At 36.7% G+C, this 25,421-nt stretch overlaps 1 protein-coding gene across 1 annotated transcript; it reads left to right on the top strand.

The window, feature by feature from the left end:
- Positions 1-1,660: 1,660 nt before the first annotated feature.
- On the top strand, positions 1,661-19,416 carry dipk1c (divergent protein kinase domain 1C). The gene is made up of 4 exons (XM_082184358.1): positions 1,661-2,265; positions 11,431-12,165; positions 15,401-15,565; positions 17,456-19,416. Exons 1-4 carry the CDS (start codon positions 2,068-2,070, stop codon positions 17,699-17,701), a joined length of 1,344 nt encoding a protein of 447 aa, XP_082040484.1. The 5' UTR covers positions 1,661-2,067; the 3' UTR covers positions 17,702-19,416.
- The last annotated feature ends 6,005 nt before the right edge of the window (positions 19,417-25,421 follow it).

Below are 25,421 nucleotides of genomic sequence, written 5' to 3'. Positions count from 1 at the left end.
AAAATATCATCCACTGAGCCGCGTTCAAACTGAGTTGGGTCGTGAAGGTCAATCCCCCAGTTTCACAGATGAGGCATTAAGTGTAGTCTCAGACTAAAATGCATGTTTGAGCTGTCTTAAGCAACTTGCACTGACATATCTTAAAATATGTCAGTGCCATTGTTTTGTCTCAAGATTTTTACTCTTTGGCATAAAGGGGAAAATTATTTGAGTACCAAAGCTGCTTTTAAAGCCCATCTGAGATCCATAAAACCTCTGACAGGAGGAAGCTACAGATGACATCTACATTTAGCAGACCCTCTTAACCTTTGCGGTACATCAGTATATTGTATTTAATACTTAGGGATAGTTTGTTTTTCTTTCAAATCCATAAATAACATCCTTTTATCCTGTAACAGTGTTGTAGGATCACAAGATGGCAGGATTGCACTTTCTTTGTGGAAATTTGCTTTATCTGTGACATTCAGCTATTTCGAATGACCTTTTAAATTGTGTTCTTTATATATTGCTCAGACCATAATTATCGCTTTACAAACTACCATTCAAAAGTGCAGGGTTAGTAAGATTTATTTTTTAATTAATACTTTCATACAGCAAGGGTGCATTAAATTGACCAAACATGACAGTAAAGACATGTGTGATATGAATATGAAGCAGCACAATTGTTTTCAACATTGACAATAATCAGAAATGTTTCTTGAGCCGCAAATCATCATATTAGAATGATTCCTGAAGGATCATGTGACACTGAAGACTGGAGTAATGATGCTGAAAATCCAGCTTTGATCACAGGAATAAATATCATTACAATATATTGCAAAATATAATATACAAATAAAATATAATATATAAGCCATCTTACCAACCTCAAACTTTTGAAAGATATGTGTATATATAATCATGTTCAATGTCAATAAGCTAATTATTGTATTTCTAAATGACCTCATATAAGCCCTTAAGCAAGACCCTCAAGGAGAAAACAAGCACAACTCCATGTCCATTTAAACAATGTGCTTATTCATCAGTTCACGGGCTATGAGAAAGCACAGGCGATCTCAAGAGTATCTGCGATTTGCTGATAGCATTAATACGTTTGAAGACAGAATCCCTCACTGACTGCACAAGGCTATCTAATTGGCAATTAAAGCAACCTGAGACACTCGTCTCTAACGTGTCGAGGTTTAAAGGAACACACATAAAACAGATGAAGGATTCTTGCTCTTGGCAAGTAAGCACTTTCTTTTATGAGCCGACTGATTAGGGATTCTGTTCACCTGCGGCTCTCACAATCGAAGGAAAAAACGACCGCTGAGGTTCCCAGCAGAACTGCAGGCTCAGCGCTCGACCTGCTCCTGCAAATCAAATATGTGGGCATTATCACCGTGGGAGAATCCGTCTCTAATCAAATAACCAGTAATACTGGTACACGCCGGCCTGTGTTGTTTTGTTTGCTGTGCTTTAAATGCAAGCAGGATTTCAAGAGGAGTAATCTGAGGGTCTGTGCTTGGCACAAGAGACGGATCCGGCACGGCAAGGTCTGTGTGCCGTCAGGAAAAGGCCTGGCTGCCTTGGAAACAGAATAAGGCGACCCAAAGGAGGAAAGCACTCAAGAAGGGGGCGGGAAACAGAGGGAAAAAAGGTGGAGTGTTGTATGGAGAGAGAGAGAGAGAGAGAGGGAATGGAGAGCCAGAAGGCAGAGTGAAAACACACTGCATTCAAGAGAAAGAGTCAAAGTGAGAGACATCTGGGGGGTGGGAATGAAGTGGTGAATGAGGCAGAGAAAGTCTGAGGCGGTCTTCACACAACACTGCTCGCCTCGTTCATTCACAAAACAAACGCAGGAAGGCGTAGAGGAAGCTGGAGGAGAGAGAGAGAGAGAGAAAGAGAGAGAGAGTGAGAGAGTGATCCGCATAACAGGAGGCAGTGCAGCAACAGAGCATGCGAGTCCCCCGAGAAGACGGTTAACCGCAAACACAGAGCAGCGAGGCAGAGATCCTCACAGATGCCACAGACTCACACACCCTTGAGTGGAAACCAGAGGGCTCCTGGCACAGGGGGTCCCGACAGATGCGGCGGTCCCTGCGCAGGGCCCTGGGCTCGGCCCTCAGGTGGCTGGGGGTGAAGGTGTGTCGCAGGAGCGCGCTGTTGCTCGTCCTCGTGTGGCTGGCCTCCTGGCTCTTCCTCAACGGCCTGGTGTTCGTGCACAGGAACATGTTCTCAGACTTCTGCACTGACGACAAGAGCAAAGAGATCCTGCAGAGGGTGGTAAGCCTAACTTTTGTGATCGCTCATTTCCATATTTGATCAAAAAGGCTCTTAAGCTGTTGCTCACTAACTCGTCATTCATGCCAAACTTGACAAAAGAGCAAAAAAAAAAAAAGAAAAAGAAGGATTTGCAAACCGTTGTAGACTAAACACCACAGGTGAAAATTCTGAACTAATGGATATCAGCATACTTCCCCAGTTGATTAATCAAGTTGAGTTTTCGGAAATGTTATGTTAAAATTGCAAATGAAACACTATCTAATTAAATATGCACCAATTTGCTTACATTTCCATGTGAACATTGGATAAAGCCGGTTTCAAAAGTTTTACTTTTGGTATTTTACAGTTTTACAGCTGGGATATCTCTTTTTATCACTTTTTATCAGATAAAAAAAAAACAAAAAAAACATTTTCACCATGTTTTTAGGATTAAATTGTTTTATAACATCAGGCAAATGATGAAACTTTGTAAAAACCTTCAAAATATAGATGGAAATAAAACTGTAAAGTTTGGTGCATGTCAGTGCTGCTGGAGTGGCCTTTAAATATATGTATTGCCATTGAAATGTATATGTAATTAAAGAAAGTGCAATAAAATAAACACTTATTATGCTTTATTTCCACTAGTCTGAAGATGACATGAAGCAAAATAGCCCAAAGTGCAAGAAAAAAAGATTGGTTTTGCCTTAAACCTAAAATGCACGACAGTACTTTTACAATAGATTAATAGGCAAGTTTTTGAAAATACTATTAAACGAAAAGAAAAGGTCTATCATCAAAATTAGTTATCTTGTTGCAGTTGTAGCGATACCTCTGGGGATTTTGATGAATTTTCCACCAAATGATACACAAAGCGTTTCATAGGATTACTCAGTCAAGCATTGAATCATGGGTACCAGCAGTAACGGACCTCCATTAAAGGCTTAAGCTTTGTTCCTCCGAGGGAAACCTAAAGCTCTTTTAGAGCCACTGGATTATGTGATGTCAAGTGAGTGCTGAAAGAACATTTTGTTTGTTGCCACATCGGGAACCACAAAATCCTGTTAGCCTTCAAACTGGGATTGGAAGATGATTACTGGCAATAACTAGTAGGAAAGTTTTTGCACGCAAACTATCATTACTAAAAACTAAATGCATTAGCATGGGCATATTCAGAGCAAGTTTTTATTTTGAATATGCATGCAATAGTTTGAATGATCAAAATGCAGATTAAATATTAAAAACTGAAATAGAACAACCACTTATAATAATAATGATAATCATTATGTTAGCAATTAAATTTCAAACTGTAAAGTATGTACAAAAAAAAAAAACGTATCAAAGGTAATAAATGTATCAAACTATTACATTTTTTACGTTTTTTTCCCCCCGTTTGAAGTAACACTGATCATCTGAGCTATAACATGAATGTGAAATATACTGAGTGAATGACATTTTTGCTCCTGCGATATCTAAAAGCATGACACAAAAGTCATCTAATTCTTAATATTTGGGCAGGCTACGGTAAATATCACACTGAGTTCAACAGCTGCAAGCCAATGAAATGCTGCCGTGTGCCAATATTGTGCAAATGATGACTGGGTGGAGACACTAACTGTGAGGCATCTGTCATTTTGGCAATGAGGAAAAAGTGAAAATAACAGACATGGTTGATGTAATTGTTGGGTCTTAGTAAATTGAAATTCCCAAGGATGTTTAGTGAGGAATATTATGGTTCAGGTTCCAGAGTGCAAGGTTTTATATTGGGAGTTTTGGACAATGGGATTATTCTAAAATCATCTATTTTATAATGAAATTATTTTGTTTTGTGTTAGTATTCTTTAAACAGATTATTAACCCGCGCTTTGCAAACGCATTTTCAACCTTTCCGTATGTGCACAGCCGAAAGGTACATGAACAGTTTTGCTATGAATGAAGCCTTTGGCTACAAAAAGTGTGCAAGATGCGGTCACAATTTAAAAGTGCATACAAATGATTGACATTTAAATAATATCATAATCTATTTATTTTTATTACTCAATAATATTTCCAAAAAATTTTTTTTTTAAATAACAACATTAATTAACATTTTATTTGTGCACATTTTTGGGTTACACTTTATTTCGATAGTCTACTTTAGACATTCTACTAATTATAAGTAACTTTGCAACTACATGTCAACTAACTTTCACTAGAGTATTAGTAGATAGGGTCGGGACATGTAGTTGCAAAGTTACTTGTCAGTATAATGTCTGTTGGGGAACCTCAAAATAAAGTGTTACCAGACATTAAGCAGACACTCGACTAATACTCTTATGACTGCTAAAGTTGGCACGTAGTTGGAAAGATAATTATAATTAGTAGAATGTCTAAAGTGGATAATCTAAATAAAGTGTTACTGATCTTTGAAGTTTAACCGCTCTCAAATTAATTTTGTATTCATGTCCATGGATTTACATTTACAAAAAAACAAAAAAGAAACTCTCAGATGTAAGATGCCAATTTTTTTTTTTTTTTTACTTTCATTAATTTAGCAATGCTTTTACCCAAAGCGACTTCAAAATGAGAATTACACACGCTTTTGCATTTTGATTTGTTTATCCTGTTCTCTGTCTAGTTTTCCACTGAATTGTCTTACAGCGCATGCAGTTCAAAAGCTTTGTGACCGTTCTCTCATAAGGCACATTAGATGTTTGTTTGGTAATGCTTTCTAATCAAATCCTTCCATAAATTGTCACAGCGCTTTATTATGACCATGCACTTTGTCTTAAAAGCATTAAAAAATAAATAAAATAATAATAATAATGTTTATTTACAATGAGTGTAACGACTGAAAGGTGTAAATTCCTAATTTCAGATCTCAGGTCGCATTAATGGAGACCAAATCCATTCCTGGAGGTTTTCGTGATAAAGCAACTTACCATTCATGCATTATTTGTGACAGTATATCTCCAAAACACTAAAGCCTATTTCTCAGTCGATGAATTGTAAAAACATTCTGATGATCTGCCAAACAGTTAGCTTTTCTAAGGGGTTCAACATTGCAATAAACAACTCAGAGTGGTTCACATTCACACAATAAACTGTTTATAGTTTCTGGCAGCGTGTGGTTGAGAATCTTTGGGCAATTAGACTTTGAACTACACGAGACCCTTTTAATCAGCGGTGCCATCTGTCACCTGTGCAACCAGGCCTGTGTATAATAGAACTGTTGGCATGAGTTTATGAAACGTACCTAACTGTTGTTTTAGTGGTGCTCTGCCGCAGGCTCTCAATACACTTGCATGCTTTGTTTCTACTCTTGTGAAGGTTAAGCACAGATGGTCTTGCATGCGGTGGGTAGACACGGTCCACTGACTCGATGGACCTTCATGCTGAGATCATTGTTTTTGTTGTAGGTTTAATGCTTCAAATGTATAATTTGAACTACAGTTTGAATGGATGTTAGATGATGGAGAGATAAATATACTGCACATCAAATATTTCAGTGGCCACACACTTAAAAATGTATGAATGTCATTGCACCAAATAACAAAATATCAAACCCAACATTTATTTTAAAGGATGGTAGCACAAAAACTAGAGAATAAAAAAATTAACAACTATTTTATCCTATTAATAATTAAATATACAATGATCAAAGCTGAATTTTCAGCATCATTACTCCAGTCTTCAGTGTCACATGATCCTTCAGATCCGGTCTTCAGATCATTACATTTTTTGTGGAAACCGTGATACTTTTTTTTTTTTTTCTTTAGTAAATATAAAGTTCAAAAGAACAGCATTTATTTGAAATATAAATAAAAAAATTGTAAATGTCTTTACTGTCATTTTTGATCAATTTAATGCATCCTTGCAGGATAAAAGTATTAATTTCTATAAAATAAAAAAAGTAAAACATGACTTTATGCATCTGCTAAATAAAAACATCACCAGAACACCAATTGATTAAAAAACATTACAAAATATAAGAGATATTAATTGAGTATCATGTGTTTGCAGATGCCAGTTGATTTGATATTTGATATAATACAATAGCATTCATATGTTTTGAAAAATGGGGCTCTTTGGGGCCACTGTATGTGTTAGAGATGCACAATTCGGGATATATTAGGAATCATTTTTGATTAGACAGCTAACATGTCATTTACTGGAGGTTCTGACAAAATGTTAATGACTGCAGTCTGTTTTACAAAACATTTAATTCATTTGAATGATTTTTTAAAATCAGGTTGAATGAATGATTCAATGACTCACTCATAAAAATTGTTTCATTACTGGATGAATCAGCGTTTTTTTAAACGAATCTCTTGAATAAATGATTCAAAGACAAATACACTTTTTTAACAGTCACTTGTCGCCACCTACTGGTGTAACGATGAAACTGATACAATCGTTATTTGAAGCGCCAAGTTATTTTCTAAATGTGATTTGCTCTATTTTGATCGCTACTGTGCACATCTGTGTTTATATCCAAACTATAAACTTTTATCCCAGTACTTCTGTGATCATTTTTGTGAAGCCTGCTTCATACTTACAGTATACAGTAAACGGCTCTCTCTGGCTCAGCGTCAACGCAGATCTGAATGTTCACTGGGATTGGACATGGCAAAGGTTTAAATTGACACATTTAGAAATAAGATCATGGGTGTTTGAATCAAGATCGCTGTCTTTTAACGATTAATGGTGCAGCTCTAGTATGTGTGTATATTGGCATACAAGAGTATATTGGAGCACATTAGGCCCTTTTCCCGTTTTGACTCAGAGTTTTAGTGAGTTTCTTGTAAAGTAAAAATGATGGAGTGACCCAGAGCAGCCTATGCAGACATTCTTGGCATGCCGGGACTGGCCAGCACTCAGGCCAGATGGCAATACAGCCTGTGGGCAACAGAAATAGACGGCTATTCTCTGGAGTCTAATGTTTAATCATTACCTTACATGCTCAGAAGCATAAAGAAAATATTGTTTCCATCTTATTTCATGTCGTCACTCAACACTGGAGTTTCATTTTAGTTTTCTACTCCCTAGATGTCTCTCAGTACGGCCCCCCCTTTAGTGTGTGTGTGTGTGTGTGTGTGTGTGTGTGTGTGTGTGTGTGTGTGTGTGTGTGTGTGTGTGTGTGTGTGTGTGTGTGTGTGTGTGTGTGTGTTTTCTCTGTTGTTTCCCCAGGCCAAAAATATAAGTGCAATTGCTTAGTAACAGCACACCTCTCCCCAACAAGCCGGTTTGAGTCTGAAACTGTGCAGGATGAGTGTTTAATGTTTAATGATCAAGCATAGAGGTTTGTTCAAATCACTAACTCTAAGTACAAGCAATAGTTTTAGTGATGCTTGATGCAAACTATATAGCAACAGCCTGACTGGATCAAAATAAATGCACATTTTCACTGAGAACGTTGAGTCCAGACTAAAAGTGCCATAATGTTCAGATGCCATTAATCAAAAAAAAATATTTTAGTTTTTATTTTAGTATCATTATGGTTGTAATAATATTTTGAATTAGCTATTATTTTTATATTCTGAATTTTCAAGTTTTAGTTTTTTATGAGCTTTTGTCATTTTTTGTTTTTATTATTAAATGTATTGCTATTTAGGCTTGATTTATTTTTTATTTAAGTTTTAGTTTCAGATCATTTTAGTTTGTATTTATTTCCAGTTAATAATCTTTCAGTTTATTGCCATGGCAACATATTTCATTTTCATTTAAAGCTTTTCATCTAACATTTTATTTTATCCCAGCTTTGTTTCAATGAACTGAACTGTTTGTAATAGGATTAGTTTTAGTATCGATAATAATCCTGCCTGGTTGTAGATTTTTCCATGATGACAACAACAAATTCAAATACGTTATATATGTTTCTATTTAGAGAGTGTGCCTGTAGTTAATCTATTCGCATCAGAAGCGTCAGACATAATGTGCCAGATCAACATGCTGTCAAATCCAGGGCTTCATCTTTGTTCTTGGCGGCACTGAAAGAAAGAAAAAATTTGTGTTTCTGTCATCCCAACCGCTAGATTACAAACACACCCATGATTTACAACATACGAGTCACTTTCTCAGAGTCTAATGACGGATCAGCAAGAGTTTTCCCTGCCTACACACTTTTCAAATCTCCAAACAGTGAGTTCACTTTCTATACTAAACACACAAACATGCATTGGATTTGGGCCAGCCGCTCGTGTATAGGCCTCACGGTAGAAACGTTTACATGCAAACGGGAGCTGTTGTCCCATCTGAAGCAAAGTCCGGGAATCAAAACATATGTGGAGAATTTGGCTGGCAGTTAAAGTGCTGAATAAGAGATCAGACCAAACGCCCGGTAGTGACCACAGACCACAACAGGAATCTTTGGCCCACATAAACACCACGAGAGGCCCATGAGAGGGTCTGCAGGGTTGAAGCTCTTTATGTTTATTCTTAGTCGAGCTGATAACAAACATCTGAGATTTCCAGTGCGTTATCCAAGTGTCTTGTCAAAGTGACCAACTGGGAGTAATTCAGGTAATTGTACTATATAATGATTGAATCATAGACTACGATGCAAGTTAGTATAGAAGAATATAAAGTCATCAGCATGCGCTAGTGGTGAACAAATAGAGCAAGATGAATAGAAAAGAGGAGGAAGCAAAAGAGGAGAATATGGACGCTGTCATAGCATGTCAAATGGAGCTTGAGGAGAGTAGTTTTAAGTTTTAGCGCATGTCACGTTGATCAATACACCATTTCATGTTGCATCTTTATTGGCTAGTCAGTGGACGTAGGTCGTAGCAAACACACTGTGAGATGATCAAGCTAAATGATCGCAGGCTATTGGTCTGAAGACCGTGACTACAGCCGTCTTTGAACCTCTCTCACTGTACGACGTAGGACCACCGTTTAGGAGATCTTTCGTCTGAGACAGCCCAGAATCATGAGTTTGATCTGAATGGAATTAGTAGTATTACTATAATACTACTGAATAGTAATGACTAATGTAGTAGCTCCGCTGGCGTTGTTGTGGTTGCTTTCTATGGTTTTGAACATGGCGATGTTTTGTTTGGATTACATGTAATGCACATGCAAATGAATATGTAAACCGTTTTGCAACATATAGGGATAATATTAAACAAAACGCCCAGAATTTGAAATCGGAATTGATTAATTTTTCTACATTTTGATGTCTTCACCACTTTTAATCACAAAACCCCCCATTAAAGCCTGCTGCTCATCTCTCGTTATGCTTAATAGATTCAAAAGTTTGTCGAGACAAACTTTAAGTTGGCTTGGGAAAGTTTGAACCAGAAAGTTTGAAGTTTAAAGTAGTTTGAAGTTTAAAGTAGTTTAAAGTTAAAAAGTTGCTAGGCGGTTGCTAGGTGTTCTGGATGGTTGCTATGTTGTTGCTAGGCGGTTTCTAGGGTATTCCTGGTGGTTGCTAGGCAATTAATTTTATGCAAATTAAAATTTTAGGCAAATAATTTATTTATGCTTTGATCGATTTCCAATAAAACACACACAAAATGTCATAGTCTCGAGCCAAAAATCCAGACTTTCTGACCATATCTCCATTACTCTAATGAACGCCACTCAGATTGTCTTCAGAGAATGTACAAATGTAGTGTTATCATTGGCAATTTTAGCCAAGCAGGTTTAGCTACACAAATGTGTGAACTTCAGTTTTATGACGAATGAGTAAAATAATCTTGTAGGCTTTTCTGGAACACAGAGGACATATTTTAAATAAGGAGACAAGCAAGGGAGAGCATCCCACAAACCATTCTGATGGATAATGATAAGGAAAACATATCGCTAAAGCCACTGCCGATAGGAGCCGGACTAGCGCCGGACTGTGAGCGGATAACAGCTGTTTACTTTGGAAGGTGACAGAGGACGATTTGCAGTGTAATCTCAGTGGAACACAAATCATCCGAAGCCCCGAAGCCCCTGAACCGACATATATATGTGCAGACTACAGCAACAACCAGTAATTAGCTCATTTTTCACGAGAGGGTCAAAGAGGGAAAATGCAAGAGCAAAAGCAGATATGTTTTAAAACTATGCATAAAAATGATTATTTGACTGTTTTGCAAGATTAAATATGTGAATTTCATGCATGGCAGTAAAATATGCTGACAAGTGGCCTTGGTACAGTATCTCAACATAGGCACATATTCAAAAGGTGTGATATAAGATGGAATTAAGATTGCATTGATTAAAAACTGCTTTAACGCAAAGGAAATTAGTTTGATGAGACGCATCAATGCTAGGACATGCTAGGAATAAAACTAATAAACATAATACACAAATGGTGTCCAATATAAATTATGAAGTGTAAAAAATGATATATATATATATATATATATATATAGTAATGGCCAAAATGTCCAGCCAAGGAAAATTGACATATTTTGTTTTTATTTGAATATGATAAAAAAAGATTCATTTATCATGAATATTGATAAATATTTATTCCAATATTATAAAAAAAAAAAAAAATGTATTATAAGAATTTTTTTTAAAGCAATATTGTGTTGGGAATTGTGTTAAGAAATAACAAGAGAGAACCAACAAAATATTAATAATTGATTGTTGTAGTAAATTTTTTTATTTATTTTTTAGCTTTTTGTTTTTCTACGCATTTTATTTTTGCATAGCAATATATAACATGTAGCTGTAGTTTGCCCTTTTTGCCAAATAATTTTGTCAGATATCTTAAGTTTAGTGTTTTTGTTCTTCCCTCACATTTTGGTTTAATCGACCTTGTAATGTCATTATCATTTATTCCTGTGATCAAAGCTGAATTTTCAGCATCATTACTCCAGTCTTCAGTGTCACATGATCCTTCAGAAATCATTCTAATATGATGATTTGATGCTCAAGAAACATTTATGATTATTACCAATGTTGAAAACAGTTTTGCTGCTTCGGATTTTTGTGGAAACTGACATACATTTTATTTTTCAGGATTCTTTGATGAATAGAAAGCGTTTATTTGAAATACAAAGTTCTTTACTGACACTTGATTTGATATATATATATATATATATATATATATATATATATATATATATACACATACACACTGCATATATGGCTTGGTCTTTTGAAAATGCTGTTTAAAAAGGAAAATGCAATGAAATATGGTGCACATTTAGCTTGTAATGTAACGCAGCTGATGTGCTGTTCTGTGTGTGTGTGTGTGTGTTTCAGTGTGACGAGTATCAGCAGGGCGTTCTGAGCGGTGACCTCTGTGATGACCTCTGCGTGGCCGGTCGCGTGGAATACAAACGTTGCCTCTATTACGAGAATGGCAAGAAGGTCATGGCCGCCAGCTGGCGCGGGGTGCCTGTCGTTCTCAAGTCCAAGCTAGAGAACTTCTCCTCCTACGAGGCTTTAGCTCTGCTGGAGTACCAGGACGGGGCAGGAGGAACGGGCGGCGAGGAGGAGCTCTCGCCTCTGGATGTCGTCTTCTACGCCACCCTGGAGATCAAGAACTCACTCGGCCTGGAGACGGGAACTAACTTGACGTTGCCTCGATTGTGGGGTCAGAAGCTGAAGGAGAGCGAGCGCACGTACTCGCGAGCTGAGCTGGCCTCGCTCTGGGCTCTCCTTCAGCAGGAGGAGTACATCTTCCTCAGGGTCCTGCAGGATTTGACCCACCACGTGGCCAAGATCCTGGGCTCCTGTGGACACTTCTATGCCGTGGAGTTCTTGGCCGCTGGACACGCATGGGACCAACACATATTCTCTCTGGAGGAGCTGTCACTGAGCCCCTCGCCAAGCCCCGGGAGCGCACAGGACCAGATGTTCACCGCCGGAGATATGGTTCCCCGAGTGGCTCTGAGCTTTCTGGAGATGGTGGAGCATTTCGAGAATGACTTTTCACACCGCTTACACCTCTGTGATATCAAACCGGAGAACTTTGCCATCAGGAAGGACCTGACGGTGAGTGAACACTTAATAGGCTCATTCATATAAAGCCAGAAGCATATCAGCAAAATTTCACAGTGAATATTTTACATCAAATACAGTCAAAACAAAAATTATTCAGACACCAGATATAAATGTGATATTTTTTTTCTAGTGTGTGCAGGACTCTATAGTTCATTTATGTAAGTGAGGAGAGCAAAATAAAGTAAACTGTGACATATTATACCCAAACATTCTTCATATAGTGACTACCAATAAAATATATAAAAATTTGGGACCAAAAATGCTTCACACACTTTGACCTGATCATGTGTTGCTGAAGTGTTTTTTCTTTAATTGCTAATGCAAACTTTTTACACCACAGACTGAACAAAATTAAGCTTTGTAATTGGTTGAGCTAAACTGCTATTATCTAATTGTGTAGTTAAAGTTAACAGCTGACAGATATTCACCCTGATTCATTTGTGAGACAGTCTAACAGAAGGAAATATCAACTGATTTGATAATATTGATATTTTGTTACCATTTTCTAAACTATAGCGAATAAACTGTGATTAATGTGAGAAATGTTGAAGGTGTGTGAATGAATATTGGTTTGACTGTATGTACTGATTGACACTTGGGTTTTTTTACACTTGTGGATGGACTCATTGGTCACACTTTATTAGGTGTCTTTACTTCAGGTACTTATTGCGTTGATGTTGAATTGCTAAACACTTGTGCTGCTATCGAGGTGGGATACGGGTAATTACGGGATACGGTTGAATCGCTATCGGTGAGAGCGAGAACTGTGATTGGCTGTTCAGCTCAGCGAATGAGTCAGTGCACGAAAGTGATGAAAGTGAGTAAAGAGGTCAAGACGGTACAGACAGAAGACTTTTACGCCATCTTGCATGAGCATTCAGTGCTTGAATATTTTCATAACATGAGCCGACTGATATGAAGAAAGTGATCAGCGTGATTGATATTCAGAATGGTAAGCTTGTTTATGGTTTGTATTTCTGCAGTCCTAGTTTAGGTTTCCCTTTTTGAATGAAAAATATAGACTATTGATATCTGCAGATATACACAGATATGTACTCACACGCAGCTGGAGAACCGACATGCTTGTCCGAGTCAGCTTTCGTCACCGCTAGTTCGAAGGCTCGGTGCGTCCCGGGCTTTAGTGGAATGGGTAGATTTAAGAGTGGGTTAACAGTGAAATTATAGATATATTTAGAGAAATTAATTACAGCTGCAATTACATGCTGGTTTGTTTAAGTATAAGTATAAAAACCTGTATGTACACAGTAAGTGCATTGTATCAAATTATTAATTTAAAGGTTAGTACATTGTAGTTAAAGACACTTAATATAAAGTGGCATTGACACATTTCTTGTCACCAACATTACAAGAGATCCTCCAAATAATTTAATTTAATCAGAGAAGTATGAGCTGATTTAACAGAAGAAATAATAAAAAATGCAAGCATTTACAATGTGAAAGTGGTCGACTGAATCATCCAAGGCAGGACTTAGACCCAAATCTGAATAATATTTATACGAAGAGTAAATATTTAAAAAATTTTCCTTTTTGTATTAGATTAGATTATAATTCTAGTAATTAGATTACTGTTATTAGATTATTCTGCATATTATAGGCAAGAGTTATTATAATTAGATCAAATTCATGAGCACATAATCCTTGTCTCGTTGGCAAAACTGTGGTGTAAACTACAGGAAGGATAGTGTTTAACTGCTTGATTACATTTCCTAAAGATTTCCTTATAAACTTGCATGGCCCCGAGGCCCTTTATGGTCAAGATATTCCAAGTATTTAAGCTAATTGTGATTATAAATGTTAATAATTATAGTTTGAGCCCAAATATTACAGTTCTTCAAACATAATCTATCTATTTTAGCATATCAGTTAGAATACAAGCAAGAGAATCATACTGTGAACTAAAATATTTATTCAGATCTCATGATGAAATGATTCAAAAACAGATGAAAAATCATTAGCGTCTGTAGAACAATATAGCAATGCTGGGCATTACGCACACATTACTTGTGTTCCAGCGTAGCCGATGAGGTTGAGATGAATGTGTAGCCGATGAGGTTGAGATGAATGCGTAGCCGATGAGGTTGAGATGAAAGCGTAGCCGATGAGGTTGAGATGAATGCTGCTCATTCTGAGGGTTTGATGGGATTTACTGCCGTACTGTAAACAGCAGCTGATGACATCATGCAGATATGACACCCATCAATCAAAGTCAGATCAGCGATATGCCACTTTTCTAACACACAGCATTACAAAAGTCAGTATGTGTTTAAGATTCTGTTTGCATTGCCAGTGAATTGCCATATCAATTACTGTCCTTTTCTGTTTATGTAGACGACTATGTTAATTTCATGCACAAATTCTCATTAATATTCTGATAAAACAGGGTTCAGCAAGTGGCAACAGAAAAACAGCTTTGTTAAGGCTTGCCGAATCTTAGTAGTCTATGAGCTGACCGCAGAGGTTATATATATATATATATATATATATATATATATATATATATATATATATATATATTTACAGTATGCGTCAGTCTATCTATCTATACAAATCTGGTAGCTGTATTTTACAGTCTTGTTCCGCATGTGCATCATGTACTTATTATAGTAATTGCAATAACTGGGTAATAACTAGGTACTTACCCTGAACTACGCCTTAAACCTATAACCTTAACCCATGTAGTTACCTTTTATTACCCTGTACTTTCTTAGGTAAGTACACTGTAAGTGCACGTACTGTAAAATAAAGTGCAACTAAAAATCTATTTTTAATTAATAAACAGCATTTAAATAATTTTAATATTCAGAGACCACTTTTGAAAAAGCTTCTATTTAGCTTCTTTTTTTTGGCAAATTATTGCAATACAAATTCTATTTAAAGTTCAGTTTAAATTGTAATCTTGATTATTTTTAATTTTATATAAAAAAAAAATTATGATTAGTTTTAATATTTGATAATTCCAATGTAAGCAAGAACATCTGACATAATGCACAAAGGGGTTTGGATGATTAATGTTGCAAATTTGTCAGAAAAATGTCACATATTTAATTAGTGTCCTAGAAATAGTGCAGCATATGATTTTTTTTTTTTTCTTTCAGGTTTAAATTAGATTTTGAATACCAGATTATTGTGGTTTTAAAATTGTGGGCCCCACTGTAAATATAAATACTATACTTTATATTCATTCTTGATGTTTTTCGCTGGTCAGGTGGTGGCAATAGATGTGGACATGGCTTTTTTCGAGCCCAAAATGAGAGACATACTTGAGCAGAACTGCACCAGTGACAATGACTGCAACTTCTTTGACTGCATTTCCAAGTGTGACCGAACTAAAAACAGATGTGGGCCAAAACGGCAAAACAGTAATCTTCAGGTGGGTGAGCTTTCTATTCTATTGTATACTGCAACTCTTTAAGAATTTGCATCAATTATACTATATTTCAACATTCAATAATCTTATGTGTTATGTGGTTAGCAATTATAAATGCGATAGGATGCTGACTTAGAAAGAGAAAAGAAAACGACGTTGTTTTTGAAAATTGTCACTCAGGAATACCACTAAAATGGCCCTGAGGAGACAAGCATTCTTCAGCTGTAAACATTGGCAAGAAAAATGCTGGGAATGTTAATAGTTCATGATAACGCTGAAGAGAATCAGATAGCGGCCATCATTACGGCTCCAAAACACAATGGGGTTTAACAGCGCTGACCGGACTAAGGAAGCACCTTTGATTATAGCAGCAGGCTACAGATAAACTACACACACATATATAAAAAATCAGATATCAAATCTGCATTAAAAAAAATGAAGGCTCCATAAACACTTCAAGCCAACAATTCCAATCTCTCATCGCTTTTTGTGAGATTGTTCGCATGACTTTTTAAAATTAGTACATATTGTTTCAAATGCTCCTAAACTGACCCGTGTAAAACACCCATGTTCACCAGAGACAACACCAGTTTTATAGAGTCATTTCTGCTTAAAAAAGCATAAAAAATTAATTAAGTTTAAAATTAAACTTTTTTTTTCTTTATAAAATTCAAGGACACTGTAAATCTGGCCCCAATTATTAGAAACATTAGTTGGGAGCACAATACAATAAGATTTAATTTGTTAACATTAGTTAACTACATTATGAACTAACATTGAAAAACACTTATGTTAATTTCTACATTTACTACTATATTATTCAAATCTAAAGTTGTATCTGTTAATATTATTTAAAGGACCTGAGCTGACATGAACTAACAATGAACAACTGCATTTTTTATTAATTATCATTAACAAAGATTAGTAAATCATGTAACAGATGTATTGCTCATTGTTAGTACAGTACATGTTAGTTTATGCATTAACTAATGCAACCTTATTGTGAAGTGTTACCGTTAAAACGACATAAAAAGTGCATTATTTCCAACAAAACTATTTACACTGAAATTACATTGAACAAAACAGAATATACAGAATATATATATATATATATATATATATATATATATATATATATATATATATATATTACAGATTATATGTGACTCAGATCGGAAATTGATCATCTAAAATTCAGTGATTTTGTTTTTGAGTCTTTTACGACATTGGTCTATGATCAGGGAGATAACATTTAAAAAAATTCAGAAAACCCGTTTACATGATTCCTTGTTCCTTTTCTTTTTTGCAATTTCACCAAAAAGGCATGGGAACAAAACCTACAACAGCAAAGGAAGTCACAAAAATACTTGGGTTGATATTTGTGATGATATTATGACAGGCTGATGACAATAAATAGAGTGGAATCAGGTGTAGCCATTTTCCCGAATGCCGCCGCCATTGCAGGTTTAAATTCTCCATAGTAGACTTTGCCACAGTCACGCAACGTCTTTCATCTGTTCATTTTGGGTTGGTTGGTAGTCAACACCTGCTGTCAGTGCCAACTCCCCTTAAGGAGAACAAGCTAACAGACGAGCTGGCCACAGGTGGCTGAGACAGAGCCCATCTCTCCGTTCCCGATCACTTAACGCAACCCTTGGTGACCTCTACCTTCCCATTGTATGGCCTGCCATTCAGAACAATGAGGGCTTTGTAACGTTCAGGCTGTTGGGTCAAGGAGACCATCGCATTTTGCTCTCCGGTCCCTTTCAAATGGCACGCATAGCGAATATGGCTGATGATTGCTCCGGAGATGATGAAACGAGACCAGGATGGCGCTAATGGCTGCTCTCCTCATCCATAGCAGGTCATGCTTCTGTTTCTGTCTCTCCACAGGTGATCTGTGAGAAGATCTTCAGGCCGTGGTTTTCTCCCACGCTGCTGGGCGCTAAAGCGGGTCTCCCCCTGCAGGTGGCGCTGCAGAGAGCCGTTCAGGAGTGCGCAGAGATCGGCGAGGGCAGGCGGGCCGTGAGACAGCAGCTTCGGGCTCTACTCGTGGAGCTCGTTCAGGAGGACTCGGGAAACCAGGGGGAAGGCCAGGAACGCAAGATGGGACGCGTCCATACGGCACTTAATTTCTAAATAAACTCTCGAAAGAGCAAAATTCAGTCGTGTGCAATTCTGCAGAACATCTCAGATGACTATTACAAGACCAACCCGATGTCACGGCAGTTCGTACGTATTTTACGAGGTGGCTAATTGGTACGAATGACCTCCCGCTGAATCCGCCCCTAAACCTGCCCATCTTTGGGGTTTAGACAAATCTAACGAATTGGTACGAATGAGGTCGTACGAATTAGTCACTTTTTACTCATTCGTATTGGTTGTTAGATAGCGTTGTCACTTCTCAGACATTCCACGACCCGACAAACGTCGAACATGTGAGCACAAGCACAGACCAACGGCATAACACACTGATCTGACAAAACCCGATGACGTGTTTGTTGCCGTTGGTCACGTCTGTCGGTGCAGTGAGATCTGGCCAGTCGAGATTACTTTGTTCAGCTGTTTTCCAACAGCCAGATTCATGTTTGTTTACCCAAAATGTCTGTTAAAAGGGACACTGTAGTTCACTCAAAAAAGAAAGTTTTATCATCATTTTCTCACTCTCATGTCTTTCTAAACCTTCAGTGACACACAACAGATATCTTGAGACATGTTTCAACTGTTTGTCCATATAGTGATCCATGATCCAAAACATGTTTTCATTGAGTTTCATTGCATAGAAAAACTTCAAAAAAACGTTTTTTTTGTTTTTTTTTTAAATGCTCCATAGAAGAAAGAAATGCATACAGGTATAGGTTTGGGATGAAAGATTGTATTTTTTAGGTGAACTATCCCTTTAAGGGTGTAGCTTTGCCTCTTCACAGCTAACAAATGTATGTTCTAAGAACATTTTGTAAATGTAATGTAATGAAAATGTTGTTTCTGAATGTTCTCTGTGTCTCAGCATCTCTCTCTACTAATAGTGAAGCTGTTGGTTTTAGTTACTAAGAAATAAATGTTAGAACTTCTCAGTTTTTAAGCTTTTTATAGATAAATCACAGAACAGTGTTGACTTTACATTTCTGTGCTACTGAATGTTTCTGTGTGCGCTACTGTCTGTATGTGTGTGTGTGTGTGTGTGTGTTACAATGCAGCAACGCATTAATCGCCAGAACGGCGATTAACTTACGTGTATAATAAGCTGTTCAAAATGTGCATTCACTCAATCAAGATGGTATAATCAAACATTTCTTTTGGACCGCATTTATATGACATTTTACCTGATGGGAACGGAGCATAAAAGTGTCATTCAAAGATTTCTTATCCTGTTGCGCCCTCTACAGGCCATGATCAGCGACCAGTCGACGTCAAGCTTAAAGTGTCATGGCAGAGCTTTAAAGTCGACTAGTCTGTGCAACCCTTAACACGATGTATTGATCATGTTTTTGTGCTAATGTTGTGATAACATAATTAAAGACCAGATAACTTTAAACAAACATTCATTCTACTAATATTAGAGGAAGAACGTTTATTCATAACATTGAAAGAACCTTGTCAGAACGTTAGCCAAAGTTTTGAGAACATTCCCTGTTAGCTGGGTCACCGTTACGTAACGGTGCAGTCACATGATCTGCTAGATTTTTCAACACGCTCAAGTTGCTCTTACATCTCTACATTATTGACAGTGGAAGGTTTTTGCCTAGAAACTCTGGATCATCTCAGCTAATGCATTCATTTTATTTCCTGAAGAGAAATTGTCTACCTGTGCTTTTGTACAAGCATTTTAAATAAACCATGGCTCAGGCACAATCCTTCCGCTTTGTTTGTTTTCTTACCCACACTAAACCACAGCTGCACGCCGTCATGCCGCATTATATTTGCATTATATCAACACTTTGCAGATAATCTAACAGAAAGATCAAAGATCAAAACAACATTCGTGTTGGTTCCTGTTGACGGAAGAGGAACACTCGGTGGATTTGTTTGGATCTACCTTCATCGTTGTGGTCTTCACAGGGCATCAGGTTTCAGTCTGCCTCCAGGAGAGGAGGGGGTAAGAAAGACTAAACACAAGGGGAGGATGAGACGTCGCATAGTTGGGGGAGAAAGACTTATAGGAATAAATCACCTGCTGGTGAACCTCACTGATTTATGTTGCTCTGTCTTGGTTGGACCGCAAACGTTTTCCAGCTTGGCTTGCAGCGGTCATCAAATTATGCGTCTCCAAGACAACGACAGGGTCTGTTTTTGATTTGCTCAGAAGTAACTTACAGACAGCAATGATTTCAACTGTTAGGATGGCAGAATACTGTGCTTGCTAAAGCGCATTCAGTTCAATGGGGTCCAATACAGAATAGTGTACTTGATTAAATTTTAAAGGACGCTTTTAGATAAAAAATTTTCTATATAAGGGAAATGCCTTAACTTATTGTATACTTTCGTGTTTAATAGGTTATTTAAATTTTCTCAAGTGATAATATATGTTTATGAGCTGTTTAAATCATAAAATTGAATTCAAATAAAAAAATTAAATGAATTAAAACTAAATCCCTAAAATAATCCCATGATGTGAACCCCCTATAATTTTCTATAAAGCGCCTACAGAACCCTTAAAGGGATGGTTCACCCAAAAATGACTTCCCTTCACTGACTTCCATTGTATGGAAAACATTTCTATGGAAGTCAATGGGGTCCATCAACTGTTTGGTTACCGATATTCTTCAAAATATTTATTTTGTGTTCAGCAGAAGAAAGAAACTCAAACAGGTTTGGAACAACTTGTGGGTGAATAAATGATGACATTTTTGGGTGAACTATCCCTAAATAATTGAAAACCAAAGTTTCAATTATTAAAAGTGTGTATGTTTACTTTTTGTGACAAAAAAAGGCCAGAACTCCTGTTATGATGTAGATTTTTTGAGGTGCACTCTTGTCATAAATTAATCTATTTTTGTTCCTATATAATTTTTAACAAAAAACAGTGGCAAAATATCTATTTAGGAGTCTTAGACCTTTCCAACGATATATAGTTTGTCATGATTAGATTAGGATTTAATAGTAATATAGTGCAGTAAACGTAGGCGTCCTGGTACCGGGACGGTGACAGTTAAGGGGTTAAAGGTTCCATACAGAACATTTTCTTCTAAAAGTGTGTTAAACAATGATCAAACCAAAACAGAGCAGAAAAATCATTGAAACCTATTGTGCAAAATCAAGAGCGGTTTTGTTAAGATCCATGTAGTTGTTTACCTTGACTTGGGAAAGGCAGCCAATCCTGCATTTTTCATGGGATTTTTCATTATTGCACTCTAGCTGTGAAATAATGAAGCCCAGTGCACATAGTTATCTACTGTTTACAGCGCTGCTCCAGTGTTTAGAAGGCTGGAACAAACTGCAGGTTTTATTAGTCAAAGCTTTGCAACTGGCCACATTTCACTGTGGTTTATATCAGCTTGTGCTGAACAATTCTGTCTTCAAGCTTTGAGAAATGTTGAAGACATACTCGAAGCTCCGGAACGCATTATAATGTGTATAATTAATAAACTCTTTACAACCATAGTCCAATGACTGATGTGTTTTCTGAAGTGCAAAAGCCAATTTGTGAGAGCAGAATCATGATCACTTATTTTAAAGTAATAGTTCACCCCAAATTTAAAATTACCCCATAATTTACTCACACTCAAGCAAGTACATGACTTTCTTCTTTCAGCCGAACACAATCGGAGTTATATTAAGTAATATCCTGGTTCTTCCCGGCTTTGTAATGGGATTGAATAATGCACGAGTAAGTCTTAAAATCACCTGCTGTGTGCAGTGTTCCCCCTCGTTATGCAATAAGTGTCTGCTTTTTTTCTTTCAGGGTTTAATTATAACGTTTTATATTTTGTTCATTCTGTCCGGCTTATTTTTGGCTCTTCTTAAAATGAAGAAAGCTTCAAAAGCTTCACCGAGAGACTGGGCAAAAAATTAACATTTTCTGCGATGTTTTCTCCTTCAACTTGCTTTCATGATAAAATAATAGATCTGATATCCCAGCATTTTTCCACAAAAATTATCCTGAACCGAAAAATCAAAGCGGTCTGAATAGCACTCTTATGGGAAATTGCAAAATTGCTCCCATATTTTCTTGGTTTTTGGTCTACCAAGAGTCATTACATGTCATCAAACCCCAGATGCAGAGGTCAAAGGGAATGTAGAACGATGCATATTTCATGTTAAGAGTGATAATGTATAATGACAGTCCTCCCTGAGTTACACTGAAACACAGATATCCTTTAATTTATGAAAAGCAAATATCAGGATGATTTTAGACATGGAGGTCTGGAAGGAATTAGCTGTTTGTAGACAAGCATCTCTGAGCTATTGAGCACACAGACACACGGGTCTCGTGACGTGCTGAGTGTAACTGCACCGCCTTCACGACTAAAGGGTCAAAAGTTTGAATAATTGCTGAGATTGTGTTACTACATCCGTGAACGAATGACGCAACATGAATGGAATTCACACTAAACCAGGTGCATGGGAACTTTAAACACTCGAGGACATTTGATCACAAGTATTGTCCTTTCTTTGGTTAAATTTGGTTAACGATTAGCTAATAAACATTAGTGTCTAAATTACAATTTAATGACTAAGTTGCAAATCAAAAGTCAATGCTTAATAATAATAATAATGTCTGTGGAATTAACATTGGTTTTGAATATTAATGAAAACTATTTATATGTGAAAACTATGTATAAAAGTTTGAACATAAAAATAAATTTGAATAATAATGGAAACATTCTTTAATGAGTTTGTTGTTGAGTTTGTGTCACATAAATGTGCTAGACTCAGGAAATTAGTAGTAATGGTGAATATACAGTGCTATGCATAAGTTTAGACACCCATGCTAAAGTTGACTAAAAAGAGGAATAAAAAATCATCTTTTGGAAATTGAACTTAATGCCTTAATTTAAAAAAATAGGAAAAATCCAACCTTTAAGGACACCAATTTTCTTTGTGAATGAATAATGTATCGTAAATAAATAAATGTTCTTCCTTAAAATACAGGGTGCATAAGTCTGGACACCCCTATGTTAAATTCCCATAGAGGCAGGCAGATTTTTATTTTTAAAGGCCAGTTACTTCATGGATCCAGGATACTATGCATCCTGATAAAGTTCCCTTGGCCTTTGGAATTAAAATAGCCCCACATCATCACATAGCCTTCACCATACCTAGAGATTGGCATGGTTTTATTTCAGTTAGCCTAATAGCTGGTTTGATTTGCATTGAGAGATAATCTTATGGAAAGTACTCCATGCCAATCTCTAGGTATGGTGAAGGCTATGTGATGATGTGGGGCTATTTTAATTCCAAAGGCCAAGGGAACTTTATCAGGATCTGCCTGCCTCTATGGGAATTTAACATAGGGGTGTCCAGACTTATGCACCCTGTATTTTAAGGAAGAACATTTATTTATTTACGATACATTATTCATTCACAAAGAAAATTGGTGTCCTTAAAGGTTGGATTTTTCCACATTTTTTTAATTAAGGCATTAAGTTCAATTTCCAAAAGATGATTTTTTATTCCTCTTTTTAGTCAACTTTAGCATGCGTGTCTAAACTTATGCATAGCACTGTATATATAGTATAACAACTGTGTGGTAGTCATTGCATAGGGCACTAAAAAGTGGAAAAGCCTATTTGATGAATTCTATTGACTTCTAAATATCAAATAACATGAATCAAATAACGAAGCTTTGGAAGATATTAAGGCGCTGTAAACCTGGAATGATCTGCAAGCCTCTGCAAGATTAAATGAACCAATTAGAGCCCAATAATCTTTACCAGCTAACCTGTAACTGTCATCCACAGACTACTTCCAAATTGTTAATTATAAAATGTTTCAACCTGATGAAATTAATTTGGAAACTGAGGTGTTGTTTTTATTGGATGTCTTCCTTTTACCCCAGGAAGGATCTGGCATTCATCTTAAAATCTGGTTATTCAATGTGGACAACTTATCAGTCAACAGCCCAGTTATTAAAGCAACATTAGGCCAAGACAGGATAATGTGATGCAAAGGGAAAACTCCGGAGCAGATCGTGAATACAGCTTACATCAGTCTTCTCCGGTGGGGCTGGTGATAAATTAGCATTAGCTCCACAAGCGCTGCCTGGGAAAACGCCAAGAAAAATACACTGCAGCTGTTTTTTGTGGGATGTTCCTCAAATTACAGAGATTCTCTTGTACAAAGCAAATGCCGTTGTTAGTAGGGCGTTTATCGCAAAGGTCAATGCAATTTACCAGGACTGACATGGAAAACAAAAGCCTCACTAAGTATATCTTGAAGTCATTATCAAGCCAAGGAACTACAGGAATCACTGTGTGGGAAAGGTCACAGTAGCATCTTTTATTCTGCACCACCAAAATGTTGCTCTGGTGACATTCAGACCTGAAGGATTCCCATCAAAGCATCTGCAATCTTTATTAAGACCTGTTGCTACTTCCGTTACATCGCGGCTTTAAAGTGTTAGGTCGCCCAAAAATGAAAATTACTGACCCTTAGGGCTGGGTAAAAAATATAGATTTTTACGAACCGATATCGATTCTTAAATCCCAAGAATCGATTAGTCATTCCAATGAATGGAACATTGTAGCGCTGCATCCCATCCAATAAATCACAATAATCTTTGTGCTTTGTTATTATTGATATAAAACAAAGTCTCAGATTTCAAATCACGTCCATTTTCTTACGAAATTCAAAAACATAAATACCGTTTTGTCGCTGTGGCGTGAGATCACTCTGGCTCAGCTCGAGAGAAGCACATGATCTTCTCTTCCGCCTTAATAACACCAGTTACAGCGCGAAAAAACATGAATGAGCATCTGAAAGTGTGTTAAAAGATAGAGTACAACTTATCGAAATCCGTATCATGTGACATGGAATCGCTCAATCAGTGTTTCAACCGTGGAAAGACGTCAGTAAACAATGTCACGTAACGTCACATTTAGGCTACCTCAGAAAAACCATATCCAGTGACCATAAACTCGTTAGTCAGCTAGAAAAACTAACAATGCATTTTGCTAAATATATGCACCATATTACATATTCATTATAATTTTTAATGTTCTTCAATTTTGAATTCATGTTTGAATAAATCTGGCAGGTTTTTATGACAGCCACCATTTAAATGTTTATATTTCATATAACTTTATTATTATAAAAATAAATAAAAATGTGATTTAAGTGTTTGTATACAAATCAGTTAATTTTTACCTTCAATATTGCTAATGAAGCCTATGGCTACAACTGACCCGTTTCACACATACTCCGTGTGCAGTGCGTATGCGGTGCAGGAGCAGCACGTGCAATAGTGCTTTCACATTATGCTGCGTTTGGAGTGCGTAACTGATCCGCTGCTGTAGGCCACAAATACATACTCACTATTTGTATTTTAAATCCAGAAGTTATCAGCAACTTTTATTTAAAAATAGTTTTTTGTCAGCATTGCGATTCTCTTTGTACACATATACACTCTTTAATAGACGTATTCACGTTTAAACACTATTTAAACAACATATTATTAAATACATTACTTATATAATTATATATTAAGTTGCTCAAGCAAGTGGTCAAATATTTAACCATGTACATATTAAATCGCAAACATTTTTAATTAAAACTTAAAATGGACAAAAACAGCCGACTCTCATGCCTTTTCTTTTTCATTAAAATTTTAATACAATAAATATTGCATGTCACAAAGAACTTGTTTTTCCACCTCCACGAATGAGACAAGTGTTGTTCATTATGTCGCCTTGTTGAGGTA

The sequence above is a fragment of the Leuciscus leuciscus genome, assembly GCF_965113295.1.
Source record: "Leuciscus leuciscus genome assembly, chromosome: 11".
Classification (NCBI taxonomy): Eukaryota; Metazoa; Chordata; class Actinopteri; order Cypriniformes; family Leuciscidae; genus Leuciscus; species Leuciscus leuciscus.
This window is presented reverse-complemented; position numbering and strand designations above follow the sequence as displayed.